Source organism: Cervus canadensis, chromosome 20 (genome assembly GCF_019320065.1).
Source record: "Cervus canadensis isolate Bull #8, Minnesota chromosome 20, ASM1932006v1, whole genome shotgun sequence".
In the NCBI taxonomy this organism is placed as follows: Eukaryota; Metazoa; Chordata; class Mammalia; order Artiodactyla; family Cervidae; genus Cervus; species Cervus canadensis.
Genome location: NC_057405.1, coordinates 57,816,710 through 57,831,912, shown reverse-complemented (window position 1 = coordinate 57,831,912; position 15,203 = coordinate 57,816,710). Strand labels below are relative to the sequence as shown.

Below are 15,203 nucleotides of genomic sequence, written 5' to 3'. Positions count from 1 at the left end.
TTGCCCTTTCGTGTTTCCTCTCTGACACCTACTGCTCTCCTTCACTCTCTCCACTGCAGCTACACTTGGGTCTTTGCTGTTCCGTAAACATGACAGGTATGCTCTGCTTCAGGGCTTTGTATGGGTTGTCTTTCTGTCTGGAATGCTCTGCCTCCAGAAACCCTCATAGCTAACTCCTTCACCTGCTTCAATTTCGCTCAAAATGTCACTTTCTCAGTAAAGTCTATCCTGACCTCCCTATTTAAAATGACAATGTGTCCCTTCAAACCACCACACCACCATCCTCCTCACTCCACTATTTTCTTATTTCTTATGTGCCTTGATTATTTTCTGTCTATCCCCTACAAGATGATAAATTCCATGAGAATAAGGATTTTTTCTCCATGACAGTTAGGATGTACAACAGTCCTCCCTTATTCATGGTTTTGCTTTCTGCAGTTTTAGTTGCCTGTGGTCAACTGCAGTCTGCAAATACTAGATGGAAAATTGCAGAAATAAACAATTCATACATTTTAAATTGAGCACTGTTTTGAATATCACAATGAAATCTCGTGCCATCCAGCTATGTTCCACCCCACCTGGGATCCCCAACCACTAATATAGTCTTCTCCTGGCCTCAAAGCATGGACATCACAACGGCTGTATGATCCAGGATCACCCAAAGCAGGTGATCCCCCTTCTGACCTATCATCGAAGCTCAATGGAAGCCTGAAGAGTGCTAAATCACAATGCTGACGTCGCTTTCTCTCGTCACATAGGCATTTCATCATCTCATACCATTACACAAAGAAGGGTAAGAACGGTACAGTATTTTGGGAGACACTACATTCACATAACTTTTATTACAATATATTGTAATTTTTCAATTTTATTATTATTGTTAATTTCTTACTGTGCTAAACTTACAAATTAAACTTTATCACAGGTATGTATGTATAGAAAAAACATAGTATACTATATATATACATATATATAGTAAAGACACTTTATTTACTGTAGTACAAATATGTACATATATTGATTGGAGCAGGCAATGGCAACCATGGGCTCAGAGGGTAAAGGATCCGCCTGCAACGTGGGAGACCTGTGTTCAATCCCTGGGTTGGGAAGATCCCCTGGAGGAGGGAATGGCAACCCACTCCAGTATTCTTGCCCGGAGAATTCCATGGACAGAGGAACCTGGCAGGCTACAGTCCATGGGGTTGCAAAGAGTTGGATACGACTGAGTGACTTTCACTTCACTTTATTGTTAGTTTCTTACTGTGCTGAACTTATAAATTGAACTTTATCATGGGTATGTATGTATAGAAAAAACATACACTATGTTTACTATAGTATACAATGTATTGGAGCAGGCAATGGCAACCCACTCCTGTATTCTTGCCTGGAGAATCCTATGGACAGAGGAGCCTGGTGGGCTACAGTCCATGAGGTCACAGAGTCGGGCATGACTGAACCAACTGAGTGTATATACGTGTGTGTGTGTGTGTGTGTGTAGGGTTTGGTACTATCCCCAGTTTCAGGCATCCTCTAGAGGTGTTCGAACATGCTGTCCACAGAAAAGGGGGGACTACTGTATGCCCAAAACAGTGCTTAGAATATATAGCCTAGAAAATAGCAGGTGCTTAGGAAATAGGTATTGAATAAAAGGATGAATTAGTACATGTATAAAAAACACTGAAAGGATACATTAAAAACTGAAAAAGATGATTACATAGGGGTGGCAATGAACCTTCTAAATATATGTTTTGTGTCATTTTGAGTTTTGAACCAGGTGAATGCATTATCTGTTAAAAAAAATAAAATCAAGTTAAATATATGACAGTGCTGCAACAATGAAGTATGTCAACACTCTAACTTCCATGAGGGAGAGCAAAAGTACCTGTGCGTGGTAATTATGCTGGGTAGGGCCTATTTCCTTCTGCATGGTGCCAGGAGAGTCTTTTTTTTAAAAAAATATTAAGGTATAATTGACCTACAACATTGTGTTAGTTCCACATTCAAATAGTGATTCAATATTTCTATAGATCACAAAATGATCACCACCATAAGTCTAGTTACTGTCTGCCACCATACACACTTATTACAATATTATGAGCTATCTTCCCTATGCTGTATATTTCATCCCTGTGACTCATTTATTTTGCAACTCGAAGCTTGTACCTCTTAACCTCCCTCACCTATTCTCTCCTCTTCCCACTCCAGGGGAGTCTTGAAACTAAGAGAGACCTATGGCGTCAGAGGTAGGAGCCCAGCCCCGTTCCTCCGCTCCCTTTTCTGTTGGGGGTGGGACTGGCCCTCAGCAAGTGCACCCACAGGGCCTCTCCCTGCCTCTGGCTGTTTCTAATTTTAGATGGGGTTTCCTACTCATACTTTCATTTTTCTGACAGGAGACTCAGTACACATAAGAGAAAGTATCCAGCAAAATCCTCCCAGAAATGTGATATGACAGAGCAGGAGCCTCTGGTATTTATATTTACTGTTATTTATTGGGGGTCCCGGTTTTCAAAATGGCATTCCACATTTCTTCTACAATTGACTACTTTCCATCATAAACAAATAAATCTGATTTTGTTTTTTTCTTTAGGATAATGAAAGTAAATAGACTTATCGCCATTCTCCTAATATAGTTGAAGTAGGAAATCCAAAAGAACTAATGCTGTGAGTACAAGTTCATGCTTCTAAGAAGTTTAAGACTTTCACAAATCTAAACGTTGATAGGACAGACCTCATGTACGCTTCAGAAATTCTCAGATAAGGAAATGTGTATAGGGTTCTTCTTCTAGGGTACTCTCCTGGCAGGTCACTGGCTCATAGATAAGCCTGGCGAGGGGCTACACACTTATAGTTTGGAGACCTTCCCCTGCCAAATGCCTACAAAGCTGGTTTGGGGTTTAGCTTTGGGCTTAGCTGAGGGGGAAATATTCTATTTACTAAAGGGTTGGGTTTCTTCTGGTCCCATCACTTCATAGGAAATAGATGGGGAAACAGTGGAAACAGTGTCAGACTTTATTTTTTTGGCCTCCAAAATCACTGCAGATGGTGATTGCAGCCATGAAATTAAAAGATGCTTACTCCTTGGAAGGAAAGTTATGACCAATCTAGATAGAATATTAAAAAGCAGAGATATTACTTTGTCAACAAAGGTCCGTCTAGTCAAGGCTATGGTTTTTCCAGTGGTCATGTATGCATGTGAGAGTTGGACTATAAAGAAAGCTGAGTGCCAAAGAGTTGATGCTTTTGAACTGTGGTGTTGGAGAAGACTCTTGAGAGTCCCTTGGACTGCAACGAGATACAACCAGTCCATCCTAAAGGAGATCAGTCCTGGGTGTTCGTTGGAAGGACTGGTGCTGAAGCTGAAACTCCAATACTAGGGCCACCTCATGCAAAGAGCTGACTCATTGGAAAAGACCCTGATGCTGGGAGGGATTGGGGGCGGGAGGAGAAGGGGACAACAGAGGATGAGATGGCTGGATGGCATCACCGACTTGATGTACATGAGTTTGAGTAGACTCCGGGAGTTGGTGATGGACATGGAGGCCTGGCATGCTGCGATTCATGGGGTCGCAAAGAGTTGGACATGACTGAGCGACTGAACTGAACTGAACTGAACTGGGAAATCTTCACAGCATGCTTCTTCTTCCTGAGTTCAAGTCAGACATGCGTCTGCATCTGCGTGCAGGAGTCAGGGGAAGTCAGGGTGAGTAGAATTCATCCAAGAGAAGCACTTCCTGGCCAGGTGGTGTTCGTGGTCTCCACATGTGTTTTATTTTTGGTGTGTGTGTGGCCATGGCTTCTCTAAGAAGAAATGTGGAGGTGGGAGGGAGATAGCATACTGGGGGTTCAATTAGGGCTTTTTCTTCCCTTTTACTCTGTTCCCAGGTCATTTGACTGAAGGAAACTTCGACTTCCTGGTGGCCAAACCACTTCCCCTCTCTTCTCTGAACACCCCACCTGCCCCACCCCCCATGCAGTCCCCTTCCTCTAGGAAGGGCACCTTGATTTGGCAGCACTTCACTTCTCTAACCCCTGGAGAAGGAAATGGCAACCCACTCCAGTATTCTTGCCTGGGAAATCCCATACACAGAGGAGCCTGATGGGCTACAGTCCATGGGGTCGCAAAGAGTCGGACATGACTAAGCACGCAGCACAGCACTTCTCTAACATAACCACAAACTCACTGGGCCTGAGCAGCCCCTGTGTCCTCAGCCAAGGCAGAACTGAAGGCACACAACTGCCAATAATCACGGTTATTTTCTTGACCAGCAGGGTTGTAGTGGTGGGGAGTGGGTAGGTTGAAAGCCTTATTGCTTCAAGTATATGTATGGATTCTGTACTGCTTTGCTTCTCAAAATGCTGCCTAGAACACTAGTTCTTTGAGTTGATGAAAGATAGCCCCAAGGTTCTGTGGTCGTATAAATTCAAAGAATATTTCATGCTCTCTCTGGAGAGAGTAGGGCAGTAAAGGCTCTGAGAAGGTCTGGAGTAAGGGAACCTTTCTAACATTACTTACTCTCAGTTTCCCAAACACTTTTAAAAAGCTAATAAAACCCTTACCTTCTTCCCTAACCCCTGCAAGTAGAAATCCTCCTGTCCAAGGCAATCAAGAGTAAGAGTTGGTTGGTCAATCATAAAAAGTCTGTTAAACCAGAGAGTGCTTTAAAAATGACATGCACTATCTAAAAAATTTTAAATTAAAAATTCACAAATATACAAACATTTGTCAATCTTCTAACATGGACTCTAGGCTTTTTCTTTGTATGCACCCACTCATTGGAATTCTGTACCATAAATCATAATACAAGGTGTGTGGTCTACAATTTTGTGTGTGTGTGTGTTTTGGTTGCTTTTTATGGAGATAAATCTTAAAGGCCATGAAACAACCCAAATGCCTCATTCTTTGTTTTTTTAAAGAAGTTTTAGGTTGATAGAATAACTGGACACTTCAGCACCCTCACTCAAAACACACAGCCTCCCTGACTATCAACATCCCACACCAGCGGGTACAGTTGCTACAACTGATGAACCTACATTGATATATCATTGTCATCCAAAGTCCACAGTGTACATTATGATTCACTCCTGTGAAACTATGGATTTGACAGATGTATAATAGCATGTATCCACTATTATAGTATCATACAGAATAGTTTCATGGCCCTAAAAATCCTCTGTGTTCTGTTTACTCCTTCTCTCCTCTCTCAACTGCTATCGATCACTGAACTTTTTCCTGGCTCCATGATTTTGTCTCTTCTTGAATGTCACATAGTTGGAATCACACAATATGTAGTCTTTTCAAGTTGACTTCTTTCACTTAATAATATGCATTTAAGTTTCCTTCATGTCTTTTCATGATTTGATAACTCATTTCTTTTTACTGTTCAGTAGTATTCCATTGACTGGATGTACCACAATTTATTTCAATTTAGTTTTTATAGAATAGATCTTTCTTTTTGTACTATTTCATTAGTTTACATAGTAAGTAAATTACTCAAACACAATGACAAGTAAAACTGGCACAAACAGGTCTGGAGCAAACAATGATCAGTGATGCTAGGTAAACATATGCAACCCAAAGGCTGTAATTAGTGAGCACCTTGCTGGCTTGTATTACCAAGAAAATGGAAAGATTCAGGTAATCCATGAGTCTGTGGTTGGAAGAACTACTGCATTAACATGTTGAGGAGTTAGTATTCTAGGGCACACTGCTGGGGAAATGCTGCCTCAGCCCATGTTCTCCCAGATGTTTTGATTGTGCTTCTTTCAAGAAAAGCATTTTTATTGATTTACCTTTAACATGTCTGTTTATGTATTTATAACTACCTCCAGTACTATCACTGGCTAATATTGCAAAACATGCTGCACATAGGGTGAGATTCACCAACAGTGAGAGTGAATCTCAATCCACATTCCCAATAGTTTCTTTGACTTAAAAAAATTTTTGTCTGACTCCTTAGATGTGATTAGTTTATCTTTTTAAACCTCATAACATGACTGAAGATAAGCATGAACTAGGATTAAAACTGTCAACTCTATTATTTCTTATTATTCTCTTGTGGACTGCCTCCCCATGGTCACATTAGGATACCTTACTAAAGAGTGTAACATGGATTTCTTATGTACGAACTTAATCTATTTAGAAATTCTAGTATTTTCTTCCCCCATCCCTGAGCTATATGTCTCTACTCTGGAGACTGCTGGTCTTATAACTGCTCAGAGAAGTTGAGAAAGTCAATTAAAAGTTACTTCAGTGCCAAAATGTCAAAGATGGGGAATACAGAGGCTCTTTGAATCAGTGGAGCCTATCTCTCTTTAAGCAAGGCCTGAGGCTGAGCGAGGATGTCTGGGGCTGCTTTTGATTGCTCTCAGGGGGAACACAAACTACCAAGAACTAGGTGTGGCTGTGACATTTTCAGATGCTCTCAAACTGGAAGCTCATTCAGAAGCTTATAAAAAGATTAAGCTCCAGGACAAGGTGGAGAGGAGGGAAGTAAACAGGAGAAATATTCAAGCCTGTAATGTCCTCTGTTCTCAATACTCTCCATTTCCAGCTCCCTCTGGAGAAACCCCTAGCCCCAAGTTAGCCTTGACCACAAAGTGTGACCACTGTATAAAGAAGCAGGACCTGTTGGAAGCCCCGATTCACTATGGCTGCTTCCTACTGCTGAGATGAGCAATAGGCGAGTGAGATTTCCAAGGTTTTACCATCTTCTTCCTCTGCGAGACCCAGTCCACAGTGGTCTCAGGAAGACAAAGTCGAAGAATACAAAAGCACCCCTGGTACACAGTGGGGACTCCATCACTTGTACTGGGGGACAAGTACAAGTCCTCAGCAGAGGAGGAGACCCAGGCCTCCGCACCAAAGCATGCTGAACAGACCCCAAACAAAACCGGCAATAACAAAACACTCTCACTACTGCTGTTTATTTTAAAAATCTTATAAGTACAGAATCTGAACAAAACTTCAGAATTGGCCGGTATATTCTAGCCAGAGTAAGGTTTGGTAATATCAATCTTACCACCATTAAAAATAACTCAACCCCTCCCCTTTGCCTGACTCCCACCAGCTCCTCACTGAAGGCCTTGACAAGCACAGCTGGTGAGCGCCCTGCACGAGGCAACATACAGCACAGCCGCAAAGCAGACACTTCCTCCCCTGGGCCCCCACCTGGCCATCTCGTAAGAACCACGGCCCTAAATCACGCAGATGGTTGCACTGGCTGTATGCTTGTGGATTTTCTCCAAGGACTCAGAAGGAAGCTACCTAGATGCAGCAAACACAGCATAAACACCAGAGGCTTTGTGTCTTGTTAAATGCTCTGTAACTGGAGCTCAATCACACTTGGCTCTCTGGTGACATTCCGAGATACTCAGTTGGCGGGGCTTCCCCTCTTGCCACACAGCCTTTCCCCAAAGTCCTGCTTGCAGAATTCAGTTACTCGAAGCACTGATAAAACCACAGGGTCTTAGTGAGGATAGAAGTTATTAATTAACATTACAATGTCTGTGGACCTTGTCTCAAAAGGAAACCCTAATTAATTTTGTCAGTCAGACAATTCTCCTTAGCTCAAAGATCGGGGATTTTCCTACAGAATTAGTAGCAGTTAGGAACAAACACTGTAGTTCAGAGAAGACCAGCCACACAATCTATGGTGCCCCATGAAAAATACAAATTCAGGCTTGTTCAAAACACAGGGAAAAGGTACCATTAAAGGTACTAAAATATAAAATATTTTTCTTTCTTCTGTGGTCTCTCTTTTGACCTGTCAGGGTGTTTTTGTTTTAATGTTGAACTCCCAGGCTTGGGGATGCTGGCAGGCCAAGTGCAACCTTCATAGCCATCAGGGCCCCTACCCTGTGATGGGGGACATGAATACACATGGTCTACCAGCTACTGGACTGAGGCTTCATGCCCTAGCCAGGGTCAAAGAAGTTGAGCCAGGTGTCTCCTCTTCCCACCAGCCCATTGCTCCTATCCACCATGGGTGGGCAACCCCAAGGGTACTACATCCTCTGCCCTGGGATAGTCTAGGTACACAGGGATGGGCAGCAAGCTCACTTTCACTACATCGCCCATCAAACATACCCCAGTGTTGTCAGTCTGGAGTCCCTGAGATGCTGCCAGGTACACATGCCCCACACATGCCCTCACCACGCTCAGGCCCCCACTGGTGTGGGGAGCGGCAACAACTGAATGGGGATGGTGAGGGGGAGGTTAGTGATGCCTGGGGTGGCAGAGAGCAGAGGATTGGGCAGAGAGAACTCCTCCTGGCAAGGTGGGGAGGCAGCAGGAGGTGGGACTGTGAGCCCAGGCACCAAGCCTTTGGTGCTTACTCCATTGGTTCACTGGACACCACTGACAGAATACAAATTCTAGGTTAAAATAAACAGTGTCAAGATGGCACCAGTAGAGCGTTAAACCCCATGTGGCCCTGTGGGAGTCCTGTGAGAGTGCATGGGTCACTTGCCCACGAAGTCCTCCTGACTTTGGACCTCAGATGAAAGGAAACAACTTTGATTGCCTTCCCACCCTAAGTTCGTGTATTTCTAAGACAGATATTTATATACATACATATATATATGTAAATATAAGAAAAAGCTTCATGTATTTCCTCCATTTCAACTTTATTCTTTATTTCAATTAGGAGTTAATCAGAAGAGACTGAAGTTTACAGATGTTCTCTATTTAAAAGCCCTCTAAGTGAAGAATACATAATCTTCAAAACATAAAAAGTACTCCTTTCTGAGCACAGGTAACTATATTCAATAGTTAGTAACAAATTACAATGGAAAACAATCCGATAAAGAAGATACATAACTGAATCACCAGATACTGATACAACATTGTAAATCAACTATACTTCAATAAAAATTTTTAAAAAGTACTTATTTGAACTCCCCTGGTGACCCAGTGGTGAAGAATCCGCCTGCCAGTGCGGGAGACACGGGTTTGATCCCTCGTCCAAGACAACCCCACATACTGTGGAGCAACTGAGCCTGTGAACCACAGCCACTGAGCTCTCACTCTGGAGCCCACAAGCCGAAGCCACTAGAGCTCCTGCAGCAATGAAGACCCAGGGAAGCCAAAAATAATATAAATAAATAACTTTTGGATACTATTTTCTGGGCATTGCAGTGCTTTCGTTTTTCCATGAATATGGATAGATACATGGATTGCTTTTATCATTAGGAAAAATAATTAAAATGTTATTTTCTAAAGTAATAAACATACTTTACCTGTAGGGAGAGTATGCTGCTCCTTGGACTTTTCTGATACAACCAGTGTTATCTCTTTGTTAACTTTCTTTAATACCTCCTGGATCATATGAATTTCAAGATTTTCCAGAAGTTTCTGAAGCTAGAGTAAGTAAGTTTGAGAGAAACTCATCACTATTAGCTTATACTCCAGGCTCCTAAATTCTTACATAAGGGCCTTGGGCTGGGTCCTGTCCTTTAGCTACTCTCTACTGAGGAAGAAGAAAGGATTCTTTTTTTTTGAGGTTCCCAAGTGGGGTAGAGGCATCTTTTTGGAGACAAATCTCTCTTCTTTCTGGCTCATATCTCAATTGATAAAATACAACCCTTTTTATTCAGGTTCTGCTAAATTGCAAAGTGCTCAGTGTCTGAAGTGACCTCTTATGTTTTGCAGTCTCTAAATATGGCCAGGAATTTTATGACCTGTTTTATAAAAAACGAGAGGGTCTGAAACTCAATTTAGATACCAAGTATGATTTCACAAGAAGATATTAATCCATACACGACCAAGAGAAAACTCTGATGAAAACCCATGAGCCCTTACTCTACCCTTTATGCTTGCAAAGCCCATGTTTCTCCCTGGTGCTAGAGAGGAAGCAGAGTTCAAAAGGGTAAGCAATGGTCATAGGACTGGCGTGTATGTGGAGAAGGGGCGGTTCTGAGTTCTTCTGGATGCTTAGCGGACATGCATCTCTGTACTTACACCCATGTAACTAGAGTCTTTGTTCCCTGTTACAATAAGCACAGCCAGGGACAGCCTGTGTCCCAGGGCCAAAGGGAACAAACTCTTGGAAAAACAACCCCTCCACACACCATCAACACACACCAAATAGACTAGAACATAAATTGTGTTGTCTTATTCTCAGAAAAACAATCGTGGAACCTATTTTAAACATTGTATTTCTGTGAGCGTGTGTTGGGGTGAGAGAGGATACTTTTGTCCTGAACTTTATGTTTAAGATGCTAGTGGTTATGTTTTCTGTTGTCTTTTTTGTGGTGGCACACTTTAATTTGAGGAAAATAAGAATATGAAAATCTTGAATTACAGAACTAAGACATTAAGGTTAGCTATTTCCTAAATCAAATCCCCACATACCTTTAAACACTTAAGCAGCCTTAGAGTCTGTTCAACAATTTTCAAACCCTCAATTTACACTTAACTTCTAGAAGAAAAACACCACTTGGGAATGGCCATAGTTTTACATGCTAATGCCATAAAGCAGATTTTCAAGCCAAGTTCAAAATAGCTTCTACATACCTGTTGAGTTTTTATTTCGATTTCTGAAGCTCCTTTGGGGGGAAGAATACACTGACTAGTTATTAAAATTTCTTCAAATTCATCTTCTTTCCCCATCCGCCTAGCTATAGCTTTCATGCTAGGGTAGAGAATATCAGTTCTATTAAAGAAAAGCAATAGAAATTAGCAAACAAACATTTTTTTTCTCTTTTAGATTTTCTGACAATTCTTTTCATTCATGTTGTGTTTCCTGTCATCATGCATAAACCTCCCAACTTGTCATAGACACTCACATCAACATCTAAATTCACCATAGTTGCCACTCCCTTAGTCAATATTAAATACCAAGGCCTTTTCTCATTGGCAGATTTAATTTCTTTGTTCTTCAAAATATTGACATGTCTTCTCATTCTCTATTTACCAGGAAAGCTGACTATCATAACTCATAAGATAGACAATTTGGATTAGGCCACCAAATTGGGCCTTAGGGTCCTCAGTGAGGTCCAGCGCGGCAGGTAGGTGCTTAGTGAATGCTTGTTCAGTAACAGACACGTGGCAGAAGCCACCTGTCTTTCCTGCCAGCTAAGGCATCCCAGCCAGCTCTTGAAGCTGAAAAAACAACATGGACCACAGACTGAACACCTCATGCTGCACCATACTGTATCCAAGCTGTGATGCTGAAGCTCTCAGAGACTCGTTAGACCTAAGTCCAACATGGCAGAGTGGGCAGCAGGTCACAGCAGCAGCACTCCCTACTCAATACTCACTGGGATCCTACAAGTTAAAATGCTTAGTCAGTACTGAAGGGACACTTCAGGAGCACCCGTTTCCAGGGCCAGAACTCTGGGTAAGAGACATTCAGTGTTGCTCAGTGGAATCCAGTGCTATGCCTGCAGCCTACAGAACTCAGCTTTTCCTGGAAAGCACTGTTGGTAGAGACACACTGCCTAGTTTCCTTGGCAATCAGTGGGGCTAGGCATACCAGATTCAAGGACCAAATGTCACCCTCAGAGCAAGGGCAGTAATATGCCAGACCCCAGGTTCCACTCCTCCACATGAATTTCCCCCACGAGCAACACTCACCCATAGAGCTCCGAGAACTGTTTGTGGAGACAGGGAGAGTTGATGTCCTGGACTTGGAGCTTGAGTCGGCCCCAGTGCTCCTTTAGCACTTCCAGTTGCTTCCACAGCACCAGAAATGATCTCAGCAGAGCAAGGGACGTCACGGCATCACACGGGCCCCCCAGCAGCTTGGAGGCCTTTGGGCTGCTTTGGAGTCCTGGCACTCTGGACAAATCTGGCTGAAAGCATTACAGAAATTCTTCCTCATTCATCATAGACCATTACAAGATCACCTTCTACATGCAGCCCATGCATAGTGAAGACTTGGGAGAATGACTCTTCATCCCAGGAGGAATGGTTTACAGGCCGATAGCACATGTAGAGCTTAGCGAGGATAAGCATCCTTCCTGAACACAGGTGGTTTTCAGAAAGGAGGGAAATGTCTCCATTTCAAATTTCTGCTTGAGTCATGAACCACTGACTTTTAAAACTCTTTTACTTGGGTGCTAACATTTTTATCTGCCTTTGAAAAATTGAGCCTTTCATGTTTAGTCTCTGCGTTTTGAAAAGCACTCTTCAACACACTCAAGATTTAACAGCCCGTCATGGTAGAGCTACATTATAATCTTAAATTGAAGATTTTATCCATTTTATGGGTAAGGAAATGGAAACTTAGGTTTATCTTATCTCCTATTCCTCCTCCCGTCCTCTAAAATTTAGGCAGAGAATATGTCACTTGATTTGAATTTATGATTCAATAGGCGATTTTACTGGAGAAGGCAATGGCATGCCACTCTAGCACTCTTGCCTGGAAAATCCCATGGACGGAGGAGCCTGGTAGGCTACAGTCCATGGGGTCGCGAAGAGTCAGACACGACTGAGCGACTTCACTTTCACTTTTCACTTTCATGCACTGGAGAAGGAAATGGCAGCCCACTCCAGTATTCTTGCCTGGAGAATCCCAGGGACGGGAGCCTGGTGGGCTGCCGTCTATGGGGTCACACAGAGTTGGACACAACTGACGTGACTTAGCAGCAGCAGGCAATTTTACTTTAAAATCATGATTTGTTCATTCATTCATTGGTGTTTCCTTAAACAAGGGTTGGTTGAGTGGCTGCTGTGAGCCTTGGAGGATGTGGAGGGAACAAGGTTTTCAGGTCCCTGATCTCCTTTACACCAGCGATACGAAGGCCAGGGCTACCCAGAGAATGACAGACAGAATGGGGACCTGTATCTCACCCATGGCCTGAAGACAGTATCTCAGTTATAGGTAAAGGAGCTTTCCTTTGCAGACTCGGACCAGAGGACATTCAGGTAACAGCACCTTGGATGCTCAAGTTTCCTGGCCATGAATAGGAAGAACCACCACCGGGGTGTAACTGGACCCTAGATCAGTGCTATTAACATATGGGGTGGGGTGGAGTGGAGTGAGGTGGGGCTGCCAGAAAGAGAGTTGGTCAGAAGAAGAACTGACAGGCAAGTCCCAGGGGAGAGTGAACTCCTGCCAATATCTGGTAAGCCCTCCACCTAGTAGTCTACCTCCTCAACAATCAGCTGATTCATGCACTTCTGGATTTATTTTATCCTCAGAAACTTACAGCAAATGAAATCTTACTCAGTGACCCAAGATATCCAACAGACCAAAGCCAAGCACTGTGACAGGAGGGGGCAGCCTACAGGCCACAGAGCTGGACCCCTCCACTCAAAAAGCCCCAAGCTCCTGCCACCATTTTAAAAGCCCTGAGCTGGGACTTCCTTGGTGGTCCAGGGTGAAGAAACTGGCCTGCAGTACAGGGAACGCTGGTTCTATCCCTGGTCAGGGAACTAAGATACCATGTGCTGTGGAGAAACAAAACCTGCGTGCCACAACTGGAATCCATGCGCTGCAACGAAAGGTCCCACATGACACGGCAAAGATCACATGAACCCAACGCAGCTAAATAGATAAATATTTAAAAAATAAAATAAAGGCTCTGAGCTAATCCATCCCCTTTACTTGGGAGTCTTAGAGATGGAAGTCTAAAAGGTCACAGAACTGGTGACACAGCTGGGACAGGAAGCCTAGAGTCCTAGGTCATAGGCAGTATAAATTTCAGTGCTGCCCATTGTCTACGAACATTGAAATGCTATTAAATAGAACCAATCATAAAATAAAACTAATTAACAATAATTTTAAAGCAAACTTACCTCCTATTAAGAGAAGTCACCTCTTCCTAAGGTTTGCAGAATGGGTGAAGGAACAGGAGAAGGATAAAGAACAAGGCAGAGGAGACTAGGAGGTCAGGGAAAGATGATAATCCATCAGAAACAGGGCCAAAAGAGGGAAAATAGAAGGACCAGAGAGCCTAGCACTCTTCTTGCTCTTGGTATTACTTGGTCTATATCCAGTTTTGTAAATGCTCCTTCTAGGAGAAGCACTGAATCCTGTTATGGAATTCAGATGGCACGTCTAAACACACTTCCTTTTCCACTAATTGGCCTGATATGTACCTGTGACTCAGTTTTAGCCAGTGAGAAACAAGAAAAGTCTACTGGAAGTTGTCTGGAAAAGATTTCCCTCCTTGACAAAAAGACAAAGCCCCTTAAGGGGAAAGCTTTTTCACTCTTATCTTCATCTTACAAGGATGAGGGAGACATTCTGCTGACACACCCAGGATGGCACAGGTGCCTCCACCAATGTGAACTGCCTCCTTCTAGACTTGCTTTGAAAGATTAGTAGACTTTTTAGTTTAAGTCATGACTAGTTACTTACAGCAGGTGCACCCTTACTGGCACAGAGGGGCATTGGCCCAAAGGTGGAAGATCAGATAAAGCTTCTAAAAGAGTGTTTGGAAGCTGAAATCTGAACGATAAATAGGAGTTAATCAGATGAAGAAGTAGAGAGTGGGAAGAGAGGGAAGTTTTCCACCAGGGAGGCTGGTTTGCATGAAGGTACTGAGGAGAAAGCATGGTGCATTTGACAAAACGAAAGAAGCTGAATATGAGGGAGTTCCAGGGCCAGACTGTTAGGCTGGAACCTGGGTTTCTTTTCTCTCTTGGCAAGTGACTTTAGGCATATCATTTAACCTTTGTGAGTTGGTATTCCTATCTATATAATGAGAATAACGATAGTACCTACCTCATGGGATTATTGTGAGAATTAAAGAAATTAATAAAGCACTCTGAATAGATCTCAATCATAGACATTATTAATTAATAATGTTCTATTAATAGTGTTCAGGGCCAACTTATTGACTAGACACCAAATGCTTAGTGCCCACAAAATGTTTTAATTTCTTTTAAAATCAGAAAAAAGAATGCTTAGGTTGAATAAAATGCTACAATTTATGATATTAATATATTTTTCTTTATATTAACACAATTATAAGCTATAACTCTTCACGTTTTTTAATGGAGAAATGAACCCTCAAAGGCAAAAGTGGTAGTCATGGAAGTCAAAATGCAGCCCTGGCAGTGGTAGAAGTGGGCCAGAACCCAATAAATAACATTTTCAGGATTAGCAGAGGTAGGGGTGTTGACCGAGAAGTCTGAGAAGGCCTGGCCCATGACCTCAGAGGAAGACTGGAGACAGCTGTGCTTTAGAAGCTAAGGGCAGACAGCCTTCAAGAAGGACACACTGTTTCAAATGCTGCTAAGGCATCAGGTTGGA

The 15,203-nt window shown here is 42.7% G+C and overlaps 1 protein-coding gene across 1 annotated transcript in view; it reads right to left on the bottom strand.

Annotated features, from left to right (window-relative positions):
- LOC122422664 overlaps positions 1 to 15,203 on the bottom strand; it is a 185,318-nt gene that overhangs the window by 24,834 nt on the left and 145,281 nt on the right. The window contains exons 35-37 of the mRNA XM_043439187.1: positions 11,576 to 11,793; positions 10,514 to 10,652; positions 9,238 to 9,358 (exon numbers count right to left, since the gene is read on the bottom strand). Coding sequence (XP_043295122.1) covers positions 9,238 to 9,358; positions 10,514 to 10,652; positions 11,576 to 11,793 — 478 coding nt within the window. The remainder of the gene's footprint in view (positions 1 to 9,237; positions 9,359 to 10,513; positions 10,653 to 11,575; positions 11,794 to 15,203) is intronic.